Here is a 24,903-nt window from a genome sequence, read left to right as displayed (position 1 = left end):
ATGGGATTTGAAAGTGTGAATATCGAAATGGTGGGGATGCCTCGAATCGACACTATCCACCAAATTTTTACAAAAAAATTAAGTGTGGAAAACGAACAAAAAAAATTGTGCATAAAAAAATGTGAGCTGCACAAGACTGTGTGTGGGTCGTACCGCTGTGCGTTGGAAGATGTTTTAGCGTACCGCTTTTTTTTAAAATCTGTCGTTTTGAAAAAAGGTAACTGTAATGGAGAGAGCACATATTATTATTTTTAAATGTACGTCATCTATCTGCAAAACTCTACTACCCGGAAAGGATTATCACTCTATTCCGGGAACAAAAAAAAAATTGACCTGCCAGAGTGGATCTGCCTATCCCGCTTTCGGAGAAGAAAAGACTATGTGTGCGTCAAAGACTTGTAAGCTGCACAAGATTGTTTGTGTGTGTGTGTGTGTGTGGATCAAACTACTGCCTATCCCGCTTTCAGAGGAAAAAAGACTATGTGTGCGGTATAAAGGACAGTCTTTGCCGTCAAAAAAAGACCTGTTGGATGTGCAAGATAAAAAGTGTGAATCAAACTACTGCCTATCCCGCTTTCGGAGGAAAAAAGACTATGTGTGCGGTATAAAGGACAGAACTTTCTGCCTATCCCGCTTTCGGAGAAAAAAAAAACGCAAAAGACTATGTGTGCGGTATAAAGGACAGAACTTTGCCGTCAAAACAAAGACCTGTTGGATGTGCAAGATAAAAAGTGTGCGTCAAAGACTTGTAAGCTGCACAAGATTGTTTGTGTGTGTGTGGTTCATACCGTTGCCAGAGTGAATCAAACTACTGCCTATCCCGCTTTTTTTTAAACTCTGTATTTTTAGAAAATTGAATTGTATTCATGATTGTGTAATCGTACTATGTAAATATTTCATATACATATGTGTATATTTTTTTGTTTGCAAATATGTATTGTTAAAAATAAATGTCAAAAAAAACGAAACGAGGAGATTGAGAGAAACAATCTCTCAATCTCCTCGTTTTGTAAAAAAAAACCCTAGCCATTATTGGACGTAGTAAAATTTATAATCTCGAAAAGATTTAATTTTTAATCAAAAATTTTCAAAGATTTGTTGTAAGATAAAAAAAAATATTTCATATCTTGAAGGAAAAAAAAGCAAAGTTGGAAACTCTCATCGGATGTTATTGCGACTGCGCGACACGCCTACTCGACCTCGATTTCCCAATCGACTTCCCTGCGTGCATGTATAAAAGGGTGCGTCTCTCTCTGTTCCCCACTCATTCATTCGAGACTCTACTACTACGCTACGACGCAATGGAATACAAACAGTTTAGGAATTTCGTTAGCCGAAACGCTAAAGAGAAAACTTTGTGCCCGTTATGTGAAAGTGTTGTCGCGTTTGGTGTTTATGAAAATCATTGCAAATTTCAACATAGAATCAACCCCCTTCAAATATGTGTTTACTGCAGAAAATTTGGCTGGAACGTAGGAAAGAAAATGCTTCATGGTGAACACTTATTCAAATGCTGTGAAAGACATTACCAACTCTACCGTTTTGATGCTCGAGTGCTGCAATTGCGAGCCGTAGAGTATAATACCAATTCTCTTACTACTGCTGCTGTTACTACTACTACTACTACTAATGCTACGACCCCTCATATTTTGCGTATAGCTCCCGCATACCCGATCATTGAACGACCTCCGCCTTTCGACGAAGATGAATTTCAGGACAGACTGATTATCGACACCGATGCATTATCCGATTCGTTTAGACAACAAGATGAAGAACAAGAACGACAATCGAACGTATTGATCGAATTTCCACCCACTCCATGTCCAGTGCAGCCGCCCGTAATGAAAATGGAACGACAAGAAGAAGAATTATCACCACCTACTCCTTGTCCAGTGCAGCCGCCCGTAATGAAAATGGAACGCCAAGAAGAAGAATTATCACCACCTACTCCTTGCCCAGTGCCGACTCCCGTAATGAAAATGGAACGAGAACAAGACGACGAAATGGAGATTGATATAGCACAAATAGAAATTCGATGTAACAGAGAGGAAACCGAAACTCTACCACAGATTCCCGTTCCCCGAGAAGAACCCTCAACCTCCGGAGACGTTTTTAATAGATACTCAATGAGAATCAAATCATCTAACCCATTGATACCCACCTATTTTAAAGAAGGTACTAATGGAAATACACTGAGAGGACTAAAACTGAAATTAGCTAATGGTGGTAAATTTCAATTTAGTGTTGAGAATAATTATCTGTATGTTTTTTATTAGAATGTAAATGTATTATAATATTAATAAAGTGAAGGAAAAAAAAAGAGAATGGAGAAAAAAATTCCCTTTTCTCCATTCTTTTTTTTTAAAAAAAATAAATATCTGTCCAATATTGGCTATTCAAAAAAGGGTTTGTTTGTTTGTTTGTTTACTTGAACTACTTTTTTTTAAAATCAAAACAGTTTGTATTTGTGTTATATGTGAAATAAAAGAATATAAACTAATAAAAATTTGTCCTTGTCATATCTTTCCAAAAAAAAAAATAATCAAATGCTGAGTATCATTTGAAACGGTTAAAGGATACGACGATTCTATTTTTATTTTCAGTTTAACGATTTACTATCCCAAAAAAAATAAATACAAATGTCGTTTCATCTGAAACAATTAAAGGATACTATTTTTTTTTCAGTCATATACAGATGTCATTTCATCTGAAACGGTTAAAAGATACGATGGTTCCATTCTAGTTTAACGATTTGCTATCCAAAAAATAAATACAGATGTCATTTAATCGGAAACGGTTAAAAGATACGACGGTTCCATTCTAGTTTAACGATTTGCTATCCATTCTAAATATTTAAAAAGAATAATAACACCCAAAGAGCTGAAAACACTTTATAATGAAGAAGGATACCAACATTTTTTCGTTTCACAATTTGAATTTTCAAATTCAATATTCATGTTCAAATATACGACTATCGACCGTCTAATTCAATGATGAAGAATATAACAAAAAAAAAAAAAAAAAAAAAAAAAAAAAAAAAAAAAAAAAAAAAAAATATATATATATATATATATATATATATATATATATATATATATATATATATATATATATATATATATATATATATATATATATATATATATATATATATATATATTTTTTTTTTTTTTTTTTTTTTTTTTTTTTTTTTTTTTTTTTTTTTTTTTTTTTTTTTTTTTGAATCTTTACATTCTAGTTGCTTTCTGTAATCGTTGGACTTGTGTGTATGTGTGTATATAAATATTTCCCCACTATTTTCAAACGTTTCATTTTCAAAATACAAACTATTCGTGTTTTTTTTATACGAGACAGATGGCCGATCCGAACGTAACTGCAAATTCTAATAATGATGATAATGTTGTTGTATCTTCGTCGTCCTTACTGGAAACGCGACTCGGTTATATTTTAGACCGATTCCTGTTGCGAGAATTTCGTCGGGAAGAAAAGAATGAATACGTATCTCTTCAGACCATCCATTTACGCGTTTTGGAAACGGTCGCCCGTATTTTGAACGGACCAAACTTTTGGAACGGTTTGACGGACTTTTTTTCTCAACAAACTGGTGTCATCAAAGTTCATCGCGAGTGTCAAATGCGATTGTACGAAATTTACAAATCCAACGGTTCTCTCTTCACCAACGACGAAAAGTGCATCGTCGAATCGGTTTTGAGTAAAGATTATGTTTCAAAGAACGAACTGACGAAATGTGCCGGAATCATGAACAAAAAATACAAATCGATTCACGGTTCGGCTTTGGAAATACTCTTTGCTTCGGATCGACAATTGCGGAAGAAAACAAAAACACAACAACAAGAAGAAGAAACGGAGAAAGACGACGACGACCGAGATAGAGTGGATTTTCGAAAATTCATCGAAAATTTGCGTTACCCGCTCACTCTGATGAACGACGACGAAGGATGGGAAAAAAATTATTACTACTTGGATCCCGTAACGTGTCACGTATTCCACGTCAGACAAATGCATCAACATATAAACGATCCCAATCGCGTTTATGGAATCATCGATCGGGCATTGTCGAACGACGACAAAGATCGACGAACAGTTTCCTGCGAGGAAGACGCGAATTGGATAAATTATTATTTAGATCACGTTGGTATATATGCGACAATTTTGAGAAAGAATTGGAATAACGATAACAATAACAATAATAACGATAACGAACAGCGTCAAAAAAAGAGACAACGCAAGGAAACAAAGAAGAAATCGATCGAGAATAGTAAAAAAATAAAACTCGAAGATGACTTGCAAAAAGAAGAAAACATCACCGATAAAGTTTTGAAAAGAGAAGACAACGATCATCGTGATTCGACTAAAGAACATAAAGATGAAAATAATGAGGAGGATGAAATGAGTGATAACGATTCGGTATGCGAATCTGAAAATTAAAAAAAAAAAAAAAAAAAAAAAAAAAAAAAAAAAAAAAAAAAAAAAAAAAAAAAAAAAAAAAATATATATATATATATATATATATATATATATATATATATTTTTTTTTTTTTTTTTTTTTTTTTTTTTTTTTTTTTTTTTTTTTTTTTTTTTTTTTTTTTTTTTTTTTTTTTCAAATGCAAAATTGAAACTCTGTATAAATTTTTCGTTTCGAGTTGGACTACTAACCGCCCTCTAAAAAAACGAAAATGGATACAAGTATTCACCCGACGAGTCAAGAATTGAGAGAATTATTCGATGGATCGGACCACCATCATCAACACGTTCACAAAGATGAACAGCAACAAAATGAAGAAGAAGAAACGATGCCTTTCGACCGATTCAAATTTTTATTGGCCGAAAAATTGAAATTGGAAAAAGAAATCAGACCGATTAAATTTTTCAATCAAGTGCCTGCTATCGTGGCAGCTCATCCGAAAAATGGTTATTCCGTGAGTAACGGAATAGCTTTTTTATGTCGAGACGAACCGTTTCACATAAATTATTTACTCTTTGACATGGAACGATTGCATTGTTCGGACATATTTTTTGCTGCGGATTATATTACGTTTAATTTGTTGAAAAAATATGTGATCGAAAACGATAAACGCATGACTCAAATGTACGTGGAGGGAATGAAAGAGATGAGAAAATACTATCACCCGCTTTACGTTTGTCCGAGTTGTCGTGACCCGGATTGTCATCGTTTCAAAATCTTGTTGGCTTCGCGACTCTTGATGGATGTTTGGAGAACGCCTATCGTTCATTGAATCTCGATGCGCAAAAAATAAAACCGTGACGTTTCATTTACGCAAGCAACTATACGACCTTGATGCGATCCAATTGCAAAACGAGCTGTTCGTTCTTCCGGTTCCGATAGATAAAAAGCTCGCGCGTTCTTCATAAACTCCTCACTCTCTCTAACGATATGGAAGAAAACGTCGATGTGTTTCCAGCCGATTGTGTTACTGTCGAGAACGTACTGGATGTTCGGAATTTAGATCTCGAGACGATGGGAAAAAAGACTTTACCGACGCAATTTGTTCAACGATTTCGTTCGTTGGCCATTCCGTTTTTGTTTTACATGTACTCGGATAGTTGGAGAATACGTTTCGCGAGAATTTATGAAAAAACTCCTTTGATTGAAGAAAATTTTCAAAGAAGTCTTTACGGAGGACTCACCGTAAACGACGAGTTACGAAAATTGGATTGGAATAAAGTTTCGCTCAAATTGAAAAGACCTTTGTCATCGTCGTCGTCGTCGTCGTTAAAAAAGAAGAATACCGATCAACGGCTGAGTTTCGTTCATGGAAACACGTTCCTTGTGAAATACGGATTCACTTTTGGTTATAGGACGGTGGCCGCCGATGAACATCACGTCATTCAGACTAAGAACGTGCCGATTTATTTTTACGAATTGAAACGCACGCAAAGAGTCGTGGAAAGAAATTTTACGAGTCTGGACTTTGCAAAATTCAAAGGATACGTGTTGCGTCCCGAAAGAATTTTCGCATTGGCACCCGCAACGACTTATGTGATAATCGCACCTCAGAAATGCCTTTTTTCGTTTTTCAGAATGAAAACAAACTCGCTCGCCGATTTGAAAACGAAATTTGAGATTTCGAGGTTCAACGACGAAAAAAAACTTTTGATCAAGAATCTTCATCGTCGGGATCGATTCCTTCCTCCCTCGCAGGAACGATTGATGATTCTTCCCGTGCTTGTGCAAAACCAACAACAATGCGACAAAGACGATGACAACAAAGATTCGGTGAACAATATTTGTCACTACGCTCTTCTTGCTCCGGAACAGATGCAATCTTCTTCGTTCCCCACTACCACCATGTATGAACCCATTTCGCCACCACCACCACTACCTGCTTCATCGTTCGACACTACTACCATGTACGAATCCATTTCTTCTTCGTCACCATCACCACCATTACCTGCTCAATCGTTCGACACTACCACCATGTACGAACCCATTTCGCCACCACCACTACCTACTTCATCGTTCGACACTACTACCATGTACGAACCCATTTCGCCACCACCTGCGCCATCGTTCGACACCACCATGTATGAACCAATTTCGCCACCACCACTACCCACTCCGTCGTACAACACGGTGAACGACGGACTCGGCAATGTACCGGAATTTCAACCGGCCACACCTATCATCGATCTATCCATTTTTTCGGAAGATTGGTTTAACAATGATGACAATTTCGATTTGAATAGTGACTTTGGTACTATTTAAAACTATTTTTGTTTGTAACATATCATATTTTTATTTTATTATTTTTTTTTAAAAAAAAAAATTTGGAGCCAATACTGGATGTTTACTGTTTCTTTTTTTGTTTTGTAAAAATAATGTCTCGTTGTTAATAAAGTATTTATTTTATATATATTTGTATTGTTTTATTTTATATTTTTATCCAGCCGATATTGGATTCGAGTTTATAAATTAAAAATATTTATATACATATATTTTAAAGTAGTATCTGGAAAATAAAAAAAAAATATCATTTTAATATAAAAACACTTTATTTTAAAATAAAAACACTTAAAAATATCATTTGAAAATCGGAAAATCGATATTTTCTCTAGGGTCCCGTCGCTCGAAAAATTTTTTGAGCGACTGTACAGGTGATAGTTTTTAAAACACACTTGTTTACAATGCTTCGCTACGAGCGAAAAGATATAAGTAGTGCGAGAGATGATACTCTAGCGGCCTCTGGCGGAAGTGGAATTTTGTTGCCAAACTTCTAACATGGAGATTCGTCTCCTTCCTTTTACTCCCTGAAATGAAACTATTTATTTTGCTTGGCTTCACTTCAACCATACATTTGTCATATCGCCGCAGAACCATAACCATGCAATTGAGTTTGATTAGTGTGCTGTGAATGTTGTGATTTCCTCTTTCCCGCAAATTATGGCTGATGGTAATAACAAGTTGTATAAATAGTACTGGATAAAATAAAATTGTTTGCATTATGGAATTATTTAACTATATGTGGATTTAAATATATTATTTGTTTCATGATTATCTTTACTGAACGATTTCAACGTCCCTAAGAAAACGCCCGCTTCCTAATGTCAATCTTAACAATTAATTTACTGCTAACAAATCATAGTATAATATTAAGAAGAAAACACTCATTGAAAATTTTATTTTATCATTATTATTTATTTATTTTATTTTTTTGAATTTTTGTTTGATTCAGTTCTTAAAGAAAATAATTTCTCCATGACTATTTTCAGGACAAGATATTGTATATCATAGAAATGAAATCCCTTTGTATGTGACATTACATTTTTTAGCATTATTTTCCACAGAGTAAGATTCCCTTTTCTTTTGAATATATAAGTATTGTAATGAATGAAATTTCACAGTGGTTGGAAAAACTACATTTTTTTTAACTAGCGAACTACAACTACTTTAGAACAAATGTCGTTAACTATAACTACTTTTTTCAAAATGTAGGGACTTTAAACTACTTTTGAAATGTAGTTGATACTTGGCTACTTTTTAAAATTTAAATAAATAAAATGCATACACATACACACCATTTGAGGATTGAATGAAAAAAGTCAAAAAATTGTTTTGATTAATATATTGGCTCATTTGAACGTGGAATATTACGAAAAACATTTTTTTTTCTTTCCTTGACTGAGCTGATTCGTCAATCCAAACTTTTTTTACGTTTTTTACGAATATTCACTGCAAGAAAGGTTTTAAAAGTGAACAGAATTCAACCTTCAAATTTTTAATCCTTTCCTAACAATACGCAGCCTATGACGGCAGTCTATTATATTTTATCTACATTAATAAAGGTATTCACGCAAAAAAATTAAAAAAATCAGCCCCTCTTGGAGCATTTAGTGCCTAAGTTGAACCAATGCCTGTTTACATATAAGTTAACATTATTCCAAATTTCATCCAGAACGTAGCATTACTTCTTGAGATATTGCACTCGCAATGAAAAAGAAACAGCATTTAATTGCACCACCCCCTTTCAGCTATTGACAGCAAAATAGAATCCGCTCCTGTACCCTCTATGGGCTACTTGTCGATAATTTTTTTTTTTAGATTCTGTTTATTTCTTGAGATATAGCAGTCACAAGTAACGACAAAAAAAGGTTCTATATCTTAGCCCCTGTTTGAGCTATTAACATCAAAACTGAATCAGCACTTGTACATGTTAAGGACAACATATGAACTAAATTTTGTTTGATTCTGCCAGTTACTTCAGGGGAATAGCAGGCACGCTTAACTCAAACTTTCCATTGCTCCACTTTCCTTGGAGGAATTCATGCCAAAGATCAATGGGCGCAAGTTCACAGAGGGGCACATCTGTACTAGAGGTGGGCAATGTCGTTCTTTTTAATGATCTGTTCATCAGAGGATCGTTCATTCTTTTGATCCGTTCATTCAGCTCGTTCATTTGAACAACTTGGTACATTTAAAAAAGTTAAAGGAGATCTCTCTGTACGGCATAATTACGTACATTTGAAATGCTTCATTTCATCATTAATGTTCTTTGAAGGAAAAGCAACTAAAATCATTTAAAAGTAAGAAACTATGCCTATGAAAAAGGAATAAAAGAAACTTTATTCAGGTTTAGATGTATAATGCAGCTATAGTTCATTTTGCAGGATATTTCTCAGTTGCCGAATGGTAAGATATGTTTTCCATTCGAAAAATCGCTGATTTCATTTCAGCTTGTTGCAAAATTAAGTTATTAAATTTTACTATATAAAAACATAAATAAGCTGAAGTGACTTCAGAAAATTTGCAAAATTGAACTGAAGTGGAAATAGTGTACAAATTCTGAATAGAAATGTCTTATCTTCAAAGTGTAGTATAGTCACAAGTGAAAATGAAACAAAAAATAATTTTGAAAATGTACTTTAAGTTGCATTATAAAAAATATAAATCAGGAAATGAATAAAAGAGAAAACTGCAAAAAAAGAAAAAATATATAAAACTCGAGAAAAAAAGAGATGTTTATTAAAACTATGTACGTTAAATATACATAAAATTAACAAAAGTATTATAATCCTAAAAAGTTCTGTTTTTTTGAGAAATCGCGATTGCTTATTGTTCTCATTTGACTGTTTTGGCGTGCTATCATTTTATTTTCCCATCAGCACCCTCTGCCATCACCACCGTCGACCGGCTCCTCAGGATGCTACTCCTATAGCGAAAAATGTCTCCAGGTTTCGTCCATATCCTATACACACACGCGCATACAAACTCACTCACACGAACGCCTACACACACAGCAACTCATACCAGTGGCGTATATATGCTTTTATTTTGGAGGGGGCCCATCCAACCAAGATTAGCCCCCCCCCCCCACACACACACACACACACACACACACACACACACGCTTTTTTTTTTTTTTTTTTGGTTTTGTAATTTCAATTTTTGAAGGGTGAGGAAGCAACAGTACCCTGATCTTTTTTTCCTCCTCCAGCCTCTTAGCAGAAAAAGTCAGGTTGTCTAATTATTACTTAAATATTTAAACTATATAAGTAGATCTACTATATTTAGTAATTGTGTTAAAAGAAAACAATTGTTTAGTAAAGCAAAGTTATGATAAAAAGGGTCATCCACAAGTGATATCATGCCTTGAGGAGGAGGCGGGTTCATTAAATTGTGACAAGGGGAAGAGAGAGGGTGACAAAATGTGACATAACACAGCTATTGTAACAATATGTTTATAAAAAATATGTCATGTGACAAGTTGATTAGTTAGTTGAAGTGTGACACTTTGTAATAAAGGGGAAGGGGCCAAATATGTTGAAAAAAAGTGACATCATTTATATATATATATATATAATGACAGCCCATTAGTTCTCCTCCAAAATCTCATTTTACTCCTTCAAAACTCCTTCATTTTATTTCTGAAATTGAGTACGAACCCTGTTTTAGCAGGGTAGTGGAACCTTGGAACAGCTTACCGGAAGAGGTGGTAATGAGCAAGGAGTAGATAGTTTTAAGAGGGCCATTGATCTTCACTGGGGATTGTAAATTGACTAGGAACCAGTCTAGCTGGGCCCAGAGCCTGTTGCTGGTCGTCACTTTTGTATTTGTATTACGTATTTGATCTTGTAAACTACACAATTTTGAATATGAAACATTGTATGCGGAAACATTTATGGTTTTCACGACGTTCATGGATAGTGCTACTATCTGTGTTACTGAAGATAATTTTTTTTTGCAAATTTTAAAAACATCTGAATATTTTTACTCAAATATTTGACAGCAACATGAACCCTCCTGTATGCAATGCTCATTGATAACATCTTTAATCCACAGATCTGACAAGTTTTTTGATTCTAAAAGTGTTTTTCTTCCCCAACTTTATTGATAGTTTTTTCAAAAATATTTTTGTGCAATAAATTTTGTAGTTTCCTTTTTTTACTACATAAAAAAAACATTATTTTTTTAGAAAAAGCCAAGCTTGAGCATCACTTAACATTACTCAGAGAGGAATATGTTAAGCTTCAAGCGAGATTGGCAGAATCGGAAAAGAAGTACAACATTGCTGCTGCTCAATTAGGAAATATTAGTGGTGAATCTTTTATAGTTCGGTTGTTAAAAACAGTTGCTGACCTTTTTGATAAAGAATTATATAGGTAAAAACTTATTATTTTAAGGCTTTTAAGTTTTGTAGTTTTCTGTATTGCTTATCATATTTTGGTTTAGATATTTATTGTTCATCTGTCATTAAATCAAAAACGTTTTTAGTGGGGGAAGCTAAAAAATAATATGTGTTAAAATCAAGTGAAGGGATTTTTTCCTGGGTGTTAAAGATAATTAAATACAGTGAACTCCCAATTATACGTGGAATAGGGTGGCATGGTAACCGCGGGTAAACAAAAACCACGGATAATCTGAATAATAGGTAAAAAACGATACTTAGTGTATGCAATAGATAAAAAATATTAATGACACTCACACATTCATTTAAATTATAACTAAAAACATTGCTACATTGCATCTACTAACATTGAATTTCAAAAATATATGTAAAATCTAAAAGCGAACAACAACACAATCATAAGTTTCAAAGAAAAAGAAATATGAAAAGACCTGTGGATAATCTGACCACTAATGATCGGGAGTTTACTGTACAAAATTATCAGAGTGATGCCCTAGATATTTTTTTTTCTTACACAATATCAATTACCTGAGTGGTGAGGAAGGTAAAGAAAAGTTCACAACTATAAGTTGAAAAAGGACACAAAAGCAAGAGTTTGAGTGCTGTAAAATTATTAAAAGGAAGGGGAGCAAACCATTGAGAAGGCATAAAATAGACAGATTGAAGACTTTCATTTGGTGAAGCAAAGACTCCAAGTAACGTGATAGATTTTAATGCAAAGCATTGGAAGAAACGCAAATGTGTCAGCCATTTGTTGTTGAGTTATGTGACTTGAGGTGTTTCCTCAGCTTTTGCAAAGCCAATGAATAGGCTTGCTCCCTCCATTTACTAATTCCTGCTCTAAGAGGCAAACCTTTTATTTTTTTCTTCTTGCATAGATATAATATAGAACTCCTTATTGCAGAAGTTTCAAGCTTTAAAACTTTACCCTGTCTTTTAAAACAATTTTTTTAAGTGAATGGCATATTTTGGCAATATTGCAAATAAAGTGTTTCAGGAGGGACTGAGTGAAAAGTATCTTATTAATACAGATCATGCCTTTCTACGATATGAATGTATGATAATAATTTGGGGACAGACTCAACTGGATCTAGATTTATAGTGCATCAAAGTTGGCTAATTGTTGTTCATACATAATATTTAATGTTAATCAATGATACAAATCCACATTTTGATTTAATCAAATTGTAACTGAGTGAGACACAAAAATGTTGTATGGGTACCTTGCATCACTTAGTATAGTAAATTTAATTTCTTCAAAGGCAAAATTTTGATGTAGCTTTTTGTTATGTTGTGTGTTCTGCTCGTAGCTTAAAGAGGGCCATTGATCTTCATTGGGGACTAATAAGCTGATTAGGACCAGCCTAGGGGGCCCAAAGCCTTTTGCTGGTCATCACATTTGTATTTGAAGCGGTTCATTAATTCTCTATTAGGAATTATCTTCCTTACAATTTTACTTACTAGAATTTACACTGTCTTTTTTTTTATCTGGAAGGCAGTTTCAAAGTTCATGCTCATCAAATATTTTGCCTTTTGATATGGTGTAATACCTGATTTGATTGTCACTCATCGGATCAAATCTATGACGATACTCTGTTGTTCCTGTCACAGGCAAACCAAAGTCAGATCTTTTAGTTAGTTTAGCTGCAATTTGTTCAATTTCCCCAGCAGAGACAAAAATATATTTCATTCCTGTTATTTTTTCTTGGCAGTATTATCTTGTGGAGTAAAAATCTGGTTATTATTAGATCTTTGCAAACTTGCTCTTATGACTTACCTTTTTGTAGTACCATGTATACCATCATAACAAATTCCAAAAATAAATAATAATTAGTATAATTAATAGATAATATTACATTTTCATGCTGATACATTAATAAAGGTTCTCTTAATTTTGCATTGAGTGCTGGTAACATCATTGAAGTATGCCATCTTTTCGACTTTTGGTAAAACATTTTTTCACTTCATTGATAAGATACTTTTGAAAATCATTAAGTGTAGAAAGGGTCATGAATGAAGTAATCACTTACTGTACTAATACTTTTGTAGCTGATTTAATTTTTTCTTAAATAAAATATAATTACAGTGCATATTTTTATAATGCTTGATTTATTTTGTGCAGATTTCTATTTCCTAAATTCAATTTATTGAACCACAGAAACATTTTTGTTACTGTTTAGTATCAGGAAAATGGAGTTCTTTCCATTAATTAATGTTAAACTTGTTGCATATTTATAATGCAATATTAGGCCAATCTTGATGCACTTTAACAATGGAACTAGTTAAGTTTTAATCACCAAACTGTTATGATATGTTTATGTACTAATTTTTAAATTTTTAACTCATTCCCTTTAAGATATTTTCTATGACATATTGTTAAAATACAATTTTGGTCATTTTTGAATGTATTAAAAAAAGGCAAAGCTTTCAAGCAAAACTTCTGCAGCAAGTATCACTATATTATATTTATCTATACAAGAGAAGGAGAGTCTCTCTTCCTTTTAATAATTTTTCCGCACTGAAACTTGATATCTGTAAAAATAACAGTGTTAGATGCACTTTTGCAGAACTTATGTCTGGTCGAAAGATGGCTAAAAAACAAACACAAACTGTACAATAGAAAATAAAAGTTTTTTTTTTTTTTTACAGTACTTTTAAACTCATTTAGTAGTAGGAAATAAGTGCTAAAACTATTGGGAAAATCTAAAATGTTGAGCTACAAATTTTATTCTTTTTTTTATTTTAAATAAATCAACCCTAATATTAAACTAGTATGTTGTGGCCATCACGAAACTTTCTTCTATATTTTTCCTTTTTCTGATCCCTCCCCATGCTTGACGAGGAAGCAATATTCCTAACAAAAATAAAATTACACATGCAAAAACTTGACGACCATCCCAATGTCTGAATTATTGTAAAAACAAAACAAAGAGCGAAAATTGAAAGTTACTTTAAAAGCTTAACTTGAATTAATTACAAATATTTTATTTATTAACAAACATAAGATGGCAACAGTTAAAAATTTTAAATCATTGAGATAATATTTCCTATCATTTCCATACAATTAAAATCACGAGAAATACGCAGACGACAATCTATTACGATTTATCTTTCTTATTGTTGCATTAATAAAAATATTTTTATTCGCAAAAAAAAAAAAATCAACACCTCTTGGAGCGATCGGCGTCAAAATCGAACCAAAGCCTGTTTACATATGGATTCACATATATTCCAAATTTCAACCAGAACGTAGCATTACTTCTTGAGATAGGGTACTCAAAATGGAAAAAAAGAACGGGTGATTGCGCTACCCCCCTTTTTAGCTGTTGACACAAAAATAAAATCAGTTCTTATACCCACTAAGGGTTACTTGCCGATAAATTTTTCTTTCATTCCGTTCATTATTTCTTGAGATACAGCAGTCACAATTGACGACAAAAAACGTTCTATAGCTCAACCCCCGTTTGAGTTATTGACACCAAAATTGAATCAGCACCTGTTCCTGTTAATACCAACATATGGACCAAATTTTGTTTGATTCCGCCAGATACTTCCTGAGGAATAGCAAGCACGCGTAACTCGAAAAACGTCCCATTGCTCCACCCCCCTTGGAGGAATTCGCGCCAAAAACTAATGGGCACAAGTTCACATAGGGGCACATATGTGTACTAAATTTCGTTCGATTTCATGCGGTAGTTTTTGTTGTAGAGCGGCCACAAAAAACTGGTCACACACAGACGTGACACACATACATACACACACACACATACATACATACACACACACACACAGACAGACAGACATTTTCCAAAAATGGTCGAAATGGACTCAGCACACCTCAAAACGTTCGATTCCGTCAAAATTCGAAATTCGAAAATTTACACGAATCCAATACTTTCTTCTATATATTAGATATAGAAGAAAGTAAAAATAAGGGGAAAAAACAAGTAGTTTGCATATAGGTTTTTTCATGCTGATTTTCTGAATTTGTAAAATGTTTGTGTAAATGAATTTTGTATGGTCTTTTATTGACGGGACGGGGTCAAAAAGATTTCAGTTTTTCCTACAAATATAACTTATCCAAAAATGAGATTTTTGATATCAAGTGTCATACTACTCAAATGTTCCTGTATGTTTGTATGTTATTTTACTCCAATTTTATTTTAAACCACTTTTTTAAAATTGCACTTGTTTTACAGTGATTTACGAGTGGAACTTGATGGACATACTATCAGAGCTCACAAATTTGTCCTCTCTTCTCGAAGTAATAATTGGGGTGTTCCAGATTTAGCCGATGTTGATTACTTAGACTTATCAGGTCTTTCATTTTTATTATTTTATATTGCGCTTATAGTGCTTAGTATTAGTATATTAATTTTTGTTATTGTATATTGAAATATGGCTGCAACAGTTATGCAACTATGGCTGAAATTTCTCTAAATTGGTTTATCCCCAGTTTTTCCGACATTTAAAATTTTCCCGCCCCCCCCCCAACCCTAAATGTATCAAAACGTATGATTGAAACTGAAAAAGAGGGGGAAGGAAATTTTGTGTCGGTGAAACGGGGACACCTCTCCATTGGTATTAAAAGGCAACTATGATTAACAAGTAATACAGTGAAACCTGTCTAAGTGGCCACCCCTTTCAACGACCACTTTTTTGCGCTACATATTTTTTAGACCATAGACTTAATGTTAAAAACAACCCTAGTAACGGCCACCCAACCTTTCTGTATGGCCGCCGAGTGGATGCTCCCATTCTAATTTTTAGGAAAATCTATTCACTTTCTGTTTCTAATCTGCAGCCTTTTAGTTCAAAGAGAAGAATTCTTATTGGCCTTTAACGAATTCTGATAATTTTGGAGTCAATATATCATTCATGTTTATTTTATTAGTTCCGTATGTGTAATCTGGGTTGCAAACAACACTGTTAGAGATCATTTTATGAATCTCAAACTACGTATTGAAATTCTGAGCAATATGAAAGTGGAAAATCGACGAGAGAATTAGTAGAATAAGATTTCAATTCTTTCGAGCACAAAACATCTATGGAAAGCTTTGATAATTACACTGCCGATTGATACAAACATTTTCTGGTTGACGAGTCAGCAAAAATAAGTGTTTTTCAATCAAATCTAATATTTCTTTGGGATTGGTTTAAATTAACTTATCAGTTTGCTGTATGTATTATTAACTTCTTTTGAGCAAATACATTTTTATGCCTTTCAAGCGCTAATTCGACCTCCGACAATAAATTTACTAATACGTTTTGTGATCATGAGCAAACTAAATTTTCAACTGAAGTGATTTTTAGGATAATAAATAAAGTCATCGAAAATTTATCTGCAATGACAAATAAATTGGTTAGAGCAATTTATTTGTCACTTTGAATTAATAAAACATTTGAATTGCAACAAGCAACATTTTGAATTTGATTTTGAAAACAATTGTTGGAGAAGATTGGAAACTTAAGTCACAAATTGTATCCTTTCTTTGAAAAATGTAAACAATAATTAAATAACATACTATTTAGCTTTTAGAACGGTCTCAAACTTCATTCTATGTATTAGACTTGCTTATATTGTGTACTGTATAGTTGCAACTATACAGTACACAATTTGTTACAGTTATATTGCAACTGTAACGAAAACCCTTAAAAGCGACCACCCCCTCAACAGCCAAAATTTTGCGGAATGGAGGGGTGGCCGCTTAGAGAGGTTTCACTGTATCTTTTTTTTATATATCTTGCATAGATATTCTAAACATGCATTTTATTCTGCTTAGATATTCCTCATCATATTGGTTTGGCCCTGATGAAATGGGTTTATACAGATGAACTAGAGTTGAATAAGCCAGATAGCTTCTTCTTGGATCTTATGCGATTTGCTAAAAGATTTGAGCTGAAAAGTTTAGTGGACAGGTAGTATACTTTTGTATTAATTTTGAAAATTATTTTCTTAAAATATTGAATCATAGCTTTTCTTATTTGGGAACAATGAATGTTATTCAGAACTCCTGCAATCACAACAGTGTGCAGGGCTATGGTTGAAGTAAATTTGGGCCTGTTTAGACCCTTTGCAAAATCTTGAGTTACTAAAATTGATCTTTCATAAAATTCTGATTCACTTGATCAAATCAGACCTTTCAAAATATTTTTTATTAACAAAGCAACTGAAATCAAAATACAGTGTCCTTTTCTGTAGAGGTAACAAGGAACGTAATTTTGATCATAAACAAGCAACAGTTGAAAGTTCAGTTTTGCAATCGCAGTTTTTGAAAACAGTCATTTTGGAAATTATATTTTGTCAACTGTTACCTATGATCTAAATTAATATCAAAGAAAATTTACTTTTAAATTTTTGTTGCTGACTTTATTACTAATATTTTTATTTATTTATTTATGTTTTCCACTTGAGCAACTGTACTGAAATTTTGCAAATCCAGAATTAAGGCAATACTTTTCACTTAGTTGAGCTTATACTGCATTAAAGTCCTTACCATAATTAATAGTCAGACTGCATAAGATTATACCAGAATGTACCAGTATTTGCTGGAAGTTTGGAGCAAAGTTCTGCCTGCCATGCATAAAACTCTTGAGAAGGGGATTAGTGTTTTTGAAAAAAATGTGTAAATCTTCACAAAAATGAGAGATACTTTAAAGAAAACATATAGAATAAACTAATTTAATATTTACAGCTATTTTGATCTTTTTACAGCACAAGATTACCAAAACACTTTTTTCTTCAGTTAGTTATTTCGATAAATGCGTTTTGTTGACATTTTACTGGAGAAGATCAGTTGAAGCATACCTTTCAAATTACAAAAGCTACAGAGTAATTAATATTATTTTCCTCGAAAAATTTATAAAAATGTAAATTTTTGGAAGTTTACAGTTATTTTTTGGCTATATAGTTGGAAAACATATAATTTAAAATAAAACATGTATCATTAAAAACTGTTTACTTTGCATTTCAGGTGCGAAAATGCTCTTCTTTCTTCTGTTAATGTTCACAACTGTGTCAAGTTTTATCAAGCAGCTGATGAAATTGATGCCACAACGTTAAAGAAGCATTGTTCTCAACTTATATCAAACCATTGGGTAAGTAAAACTACTGTTAGGTGTTTTTCAGTACCATGAATCCAATTTAATGTCTCTTATTTCAAATTATCATTATTATAGGTATTCATTTATTTTAAAATGTTTTTACAATGTATCCTTCTTAAATAAATAGCAATGTAATAAGGAAAATTTTATTCAAAAGCAAAATTTCATTTGTTACATTTTATAACTTTTACAGTAAAATTTGCCCAAAAATTTGTATACAAAGGTGAAACTAACTGTTTTAGATGTAGTAGATTATCATTAAAATCATTTCTTTTTTAATAAATAATGTAATCAGGTAATGCTATTACATGATCATAATAATTATGTATAAAACATATAGAAAATCTGGACTTTCATAATGTCCATTTTGTCCAACTCCATCTGCCAACTCGGACGTTTTACAAATAAGTGGAAAAAATAGTAATCCTATTTCTAAGAGAGGAAAGAAAAGCTGCAAAAAAATTAGTAGTTTCAACGTCCTGCAAAATAAATACTACTTTAATGGAGAAGTGTTTCACTTTCCCTATGTTTTTTTTTATATATATACATCAGTCATAGTTATGTATACATATTTGCCTTGTAGTAGCATTGGTTTTCATTTATTTTCACAGAATGATTTTACAAGGGATGATTTTGTTCACATGAGTGCCTCTCTGCTGTATAAAATGTTTAAAGCTAAAACTGATTACATTTTACATACTGCTATTAAGATACAAAGAGAAGATGTGGTATTTCTTTTCTTGATTGAATATGATTCTCAGGTATGTTGACTTTTTTTCAATTATTTTGATGAAAATATATTATTAATATTTTTTTTAAAAAAGACTTAAGTTATTTGAATTTGTTTGTGTATAATTACACTGTGCGGAAAAAAAAAATACAGTGAAATCCCTCTAATGCGAACACTAACGGGACAAGTTTTTTTGTCTGCAATAGAAAGGTGTCCGCAGTTCAGGGGTTTAATAATGTTATTTGCATTGGAACTGGAGAATCGAAAATTGTCCACATAAGAGGGGTGTCCGCCTTTAAGGGGTGTCCATTGGGAGGGGTTTTACTGTATTTTCAAAATTCTTCTGACGTAACCCTTGCTTAAAATGAGCCTCTGAATCTAAATATGACCACGGTTTTCCCTCTGTACGTCCCACTTTTTGAAAATGCCCCCCCCCCTTTTTTTTCAGTTTTCGGCAGCTTCACAGCCATTACTTTTATTTGGAGGGGAAGGGGGCTCTAATCTCTCTTCTAAGGGCTAGAGAGGGGTGGAAAGTTAGAAAGCATGAACATTTAAATGAAGTCGAGAGGCTCGTTTGGGTATTCCTCCCTAAAATATTTCGAAACTTATCAAAGCCACTCTTTTCTACGGGTTTGATTTTATATTTTTCACTTATTTTTTGGCATAAAACTAGAGTTTAGGACTCACTCCTATGAGTTCCGAATTCGAAAAATAATTTCAAATTGTAAAAAAACAACTGCAATTTTCAATATTTTAAACATATTTGCCACAGACACAGAAAAAACTCTGTGAGTTTAGCTTTTACCTTAGAATAATTTTTTGGACATAACTTACAAATCAACTCGAAAGTAACTACATAACTCATTAACATTTTAATTAATGAAAAAGCAGAATTTTTTGACTGATGAAACTATTTGAAAAAAATAAATGCGTCTTTGTTTATCAAAAGCAACTAATGTATATCTATGTATATTTCAGTTTTACGGACCTTGGTAAAAAAAAAAACCTCCCCTGTCCATTTTCTCTTTTAAACTTTCAGGTATCATTTATGAACTCACAATCACCCCTGATGTATTTTTTAACTTCATTTGTTTAGCTAGTTACAAAAGTAAATGAATTGGATGATAATGATGACATTCCATTGGATTTGGCCTTGAAGAGTTGTCAAGAAAGCATCGCCCAAACTCTTGTAAAACATAAAGCTAATGTTAACCAAACTGATAATCGAGGCTGGACCTTGTTGCACAAAGCCATTGAAAGAGGCAGGTGGTATTTCATTGACTTTTAGATATGTAACGGTTGGATTTAAAATTTGTCAGCAATAGTTTATGTAATATTTCAAATTTTTTGACATGAGTTGAGACCATAAATAGGTTTTTTTGCATTGAAAATATCTTGTTCGCACTAATTTTGTAATAATGTTATGTATCTATGTTTTTTCTATTCTATTCATATTTGATGAATGTTTTGTTTTTGCAGTTGATGCATTTTCATCATTATTTTTAATCAACCACAAAGCATCTGTAAATGTCACAATACCATCAGAAAAGGCAACTCCCTTGCATTTAGTTGCTAGTTTAAATCTAAAAGTACACTCTAAAGAAGTTACAACTGGAATGACAGAAGTTGCATCTAAATTACTTCAGCATGGAGCTAATCCTAATCTTCAAGACATCAATGGAGAGTATGTCACGCTCTTAACTCTTATTTAAACTTAAATTAAAATTCACGCATTTTTTAGCCAACTTTTTTATGGTGTTGAATCCGCATTAGCTTGTACTGTCATTAAATTTTCATATTATGGATCTAATTGTAAATTTTTGATGTATAGAGGTGACTTAAAATTACGTTTTGAATAAATGTATAATCATTTCTGTAAACATTCTCTAAGTGTAATTTGTAATAAAGAAGTGATGTTATTGTGTGTTATTTTTAGTTCCTGTCTGCACCGTGCCATTGCTGCTCAGAATGCCCCGATTTTTGAGCTGCTCCTAAAACACGAACATTTGGATTTGGAAATTAAAAATGCTGATGGACAGACAGTGTTGTGGTTTGCTTTAGATAAAGGAATAGGTGGCTATGATGATAATAGTTTTGCAGCAAAGTTAGTAAAGAGGGGAGGTTGCTTAGATGCAGTTTGTCCTCTTAATGGTAAGACTATCCAATATTTGTTGTATTTTGCTCAAAACTGCTCTATAGTTTTGAGGCTTGTTTAGAAGTAATGTGTTGAAAGTGATTTATTTTATTGGGGGGGGGAGGGGTTAAATTTTTGAAACTTGAAATTAATTATTAAAAGTGTTTTCAAATGTTTGTGTCAAAAATGTTTACTCATAATTGGCATTTCATTGAGATTATGCATGATCAAACATTATGCATGCATTATTTATTAATCAAATGGGTTATTTAAGTCTTGGCTCATTCATTTTATTATCCATTTAATGAAATATTGTCATAAGATGTAGTTTTCAATGCAGAGAATAGAAGAATTAATTTCCTCCTTTCTTAAAACTTTTTTGGCTGTCTCTTTATGTACCAGAACTATTACTATGAACTGTTGTATGTTCCATGTCTTTATGTAGTGTAATTTCTTGGTTTTGTGATAGTAATAATCAATATTAATATGTATGAAATTTTCAGTTATATTTTAATGTATGCCAAAAGTAAAAATGAATAAATCTTTCTATTTTGGAGCTTTATAAGGAAGTTGAAGTTAATTTTTGACATTTTAAAAGTTTACAAATATTTTATCCCATTTTATGCAATATAATTTCATTCTTTGTTTTGTGCTCTCTTCTGGTAGGTGACACTTTGCTGCACTTAGCATGTAGAGCACGTAATGAAGATGCTGGAATTTTCCTGTCAGTGCATGGAGCCAAGCCAAATTTGACTAATAATAAGGTAACTCTTAATGATTGTTTTTTTTTTTAAACCAACTGTCTTACCTTTTAAGTAATGTATTTTCCCTTTTTATGGACATGTAACAGAAATGTTTCCTAGGGTGGTCCAAAAAAGTCCCTTTTTTAAAAATCAATTTTGTTTCATTTAATTCTTTAGCATTTTGTAAGTTGAAAATTGCAATACAACAATTGTATTTAAATCACTTTGGATGTAATTGTGGCTAGTAACAACCAAACTATTTTTTGCTATCGGTATAAGTCGGACAATGTTTTTTGGCAACCTGCAACAAGAATTGAAATTGATCTTCATTGGTTATTATTTTTCTGTTTAACTCTTTTAAAATGATATTAATACCTTTCAGCAAGATTTATTACTGGCTTCCTTCAATAAATTTTAGTGAGTGCTTTGTGATAATTCTCCCAAAACTCGCAGATTTGTTTGATATCCCAACTTTTGCATGATAAAACGTATCAGTTAAATTCATTTTTTCTGTTAATGAAGCTGATCCTGTAGTTAGGAAGTCCTCAAATTTTATATTTTTGGGTATAATATCATGTACTTAGCATTATTTTTTATTCACTTCTTACATAGCTTTACCAATTGTCTTCTCTTCAATTCCGGCACTTGATTGTTAAAAAGAGCCATTCAATTTTACTTAACTTCTTGACCAATATTTTTATATTGCAATTATGAAATTTAGAATTATTAAATTGACATCATTACATGGTGCATTCTGAAATATGGAAGCTGTCATCCAAGGTTTTAAATAAACATGTTCTGCAAATATACCATATCTCTTGCAATCCAATATCTTTTACTGAAGTGATGGTGAACTAGTGGTTAAACATTTATATTTTAAAACAGTACTAAATTTTTAACATTCATTGAGTGTGGTGCATAGCTCCAATACAATACAAATGTTATCTTTACTAATAATAAAACTGAAAGTCTCTCTGTTTGGATGTCCGGAGGATGTCTGGATCTCTGTGATGCGCATAGCTGTTCGGCCGAATTTCATGAAATTTGGCACAAAGTTAGTTTGTAGGTGTGCACCTTCAAGTGATTTTTTGAAAATTCGATGTGGTTCTTTTTCTATTACAATTTTAAGAACAAAATTATCATAAGATGGACGAGTAAATTACGAAATTATCATAACGTGAAACCATAACATGGGCACAAGCCAATTGGAGAGATACGAAATTATCATAACGTGGAACCGTAACATTGGTACAAGCCAATTGGCGAGAAAATTCAGTAAGTTAGCGCCCTATAGCCAGGGCTAAGGCAGAAATGCATGAAATACACTGCCAGCAGGGGACTGCAGTTTTATGCTGCACGAAACTGCAGTTCTCTGCTGGAATGACTGAGCTGGCGTTGTACTGAGTATATTTGTGATTAGTTTGGTCTTTTGTCAATACACTTATATTCGTCAATGATCAAACTTCATCATCTGCTTTGAGCTACCTCTAAATATTATTCAAATGTCCTAAAATGTTGTCCCACTTATTTTTTTATGTATTGGAACCGAATGGGAGGGTAAAAGTCAAAAAAATTTCACCATCAAAATTTTGGACCACCCTAAATAATGGACATTGGTTTTCTTAGGGTGAAGCACCTCTTCACATATCTTGTTCAAATGGATTGTCTTCCTTGACAATGGTGCTTTTGCAAAAAGGTGCCAATCCTAATCTTCAGACAACAGCTCCTGTTACTATTACCAGTATGGCATTAGATGATGAAGAAGTCATTTACCAGCAAACTCCTTTGCATCTTGCCATTTTGGGACAGCATGAAGAAACAATACAATCTATAATTGATCACAAAGGTAACACATCCTATTTAATTTGCCTTATACACAATACAGCAGAATTTATTTTATAACACCAATCTTTAAGATAACTAAAAGTTTTGCAGTTGAAAAAAGTCCTCTGTTTTGCCTTGCAAACATGACAATTTTTAGGCAAAATATATTTTGGAAAGATTTTTCATCTTTCCATCTTAATTCAAAGCTTTTTAATGAAAATTAGTATTCACAGTGAAAAAAAGTTCCAGATCACTCTTGAAAATGCCAAACCATGCAGCTTGCGAAAGTGTAGGATAAAAAATTTTATTTTCATTATTTATTTTTGAATGATAATATGATTATTATATTGCATAATTAATTCCTTAATACTCTTTGCAGTCAACTTATTCTGCAGTGCAAACATATCGATATATTCTGAATATGTTTCTAAATTTGTGAAATGATCGATACAATACCAAAACCTTAGTAGCACAAAATCTATGTTCTGGAGTTGTGCATTATAATGGTCTTGTACTGCATTAATTACTGTCATACTTCAAAACTGACTTTTTATTTATTTATTTTTGGGTTTCATATAGCTTTTGCCCAAGTGAGTCAAGGAGAAAATGTTGTTGTTCCAAACTTCAACATAAAGAACTCAAAAGGCGACACACCTTTAAGCTTATCTCTTGAACTGAATCTTCTCAAAGTTGCTCAGAAGCTTCTCTCGGGTGGAGCCAATATTGATGTTAAGAATGATGATGGCTTAACCTTACTTCATCAGGCTATTACTAATCAGAATACTGAAGCTGCTCTCTTTTTGTTGGAAAATGGAGCTGATTTTTCTGCAAAGTAAGTGGGGATTTTTTTCTCTCTTGGTCAACTCCATTTCAGTAGCTCAATTTGCCTCAACTTTTACTTTTGCATAGTTAAGAATTTTTTTCAATATTATATCATAAAAATTAAATATTTGAGTTAGAAGCAGTTACTCTTTATGTTAATTGCTGTTCATGGTTGTCTTTAAAATCTTAACTAAAATAATTGATTTTACAACATGAACTGACAAAACTACAGTGGTTGTAATTACAGGTTGATTTTACTTTCAAAGTTACCTAATAAGAAAAAATAGCCTCATTAGCAAAAGGACATTTATTTTTAAATCTTATATGATCAAAACATGTGCATAAAATTGTTTCAAACTATATCAGTATTGAAAAGCGATT

At 32.6% G+C, this 24,903-nt stretch overlaps 1 protein-coding gene across 1 annotated transcript in view; it reads left to right on the top strand.

Annotated features, from left to right (window-relative positions):
• The first annotated feature begins 7,371 nt into the window (after positions 1-7,371).
• LOC129234429 (rabankyrin-5-like) overlaps positions 7,372-24,903 on the top strand; it is a 50,700-nt gene continuing 33,168 nt past the window's right edge. The window contains exons 1-12 of the mRNA XM_054868429.1: positions 7,372-7,433; positions 10,953-11,139; positions 15,365-15,483; positions 16,949-17,084; positions 18,140-18,263; positions 18,881-19,030; positions 20,096-20,261; positions 20,479-20,683; positions 20,936-21,150; positions 21,800-21,897; positions 23,503-23,722; positions 24,280-24,532. Of these exons, the coding sequence (XP_054724404.1) occupies positions 7,424-7,433; positions 10,953-11,139; positions 15,365-15,483; positions 16,949-17,084; positions 18,140-18,263; positions 18,881-19,030; positions 20,096-20,261; positions 20,479-20,683; positions 20,936-21,150; positions 21,800-21,897; positions 23,503-23,722; positions 24,280-24,532 (1,883 nt within the window). The 5' untranslated portion in view covers positions 7,372-7,423. The remainder of the gene's footprint in view (positions 7,434-10,952; positions 11,140-15,364; positions 15,484-16,948; positions 17,085-18,139; positions 18,264-18,880; positions 19,031-20,095; positions 20,262-20,478; positions 20,684-20,935; positions 21,151-21,799; positions 21,898-23,502; positions 23,723-24,279; positions 24,533-24,903) is intronic.

Source organism: Uloborus diversus, chromosome 1, assembly GCF_026930045.1.
Source record: "Uloborus diversus isolate 005 chromosome 1, Udiv.v.3.1, whole genome shotgun sequence".
Classification (NCBI taxonomy): domain Eukaryota; kingdom Metazoa; phylum Arthropoda; class Arachnida; order Araneae; family Uloboridae; genus Uloborus; species Uloborus diversus.
The sequence above is the reverse complement of the archived record's forward strand: the minus strand, read 5'-3'. Positions and strand labels throughout refer to the sequence as shown.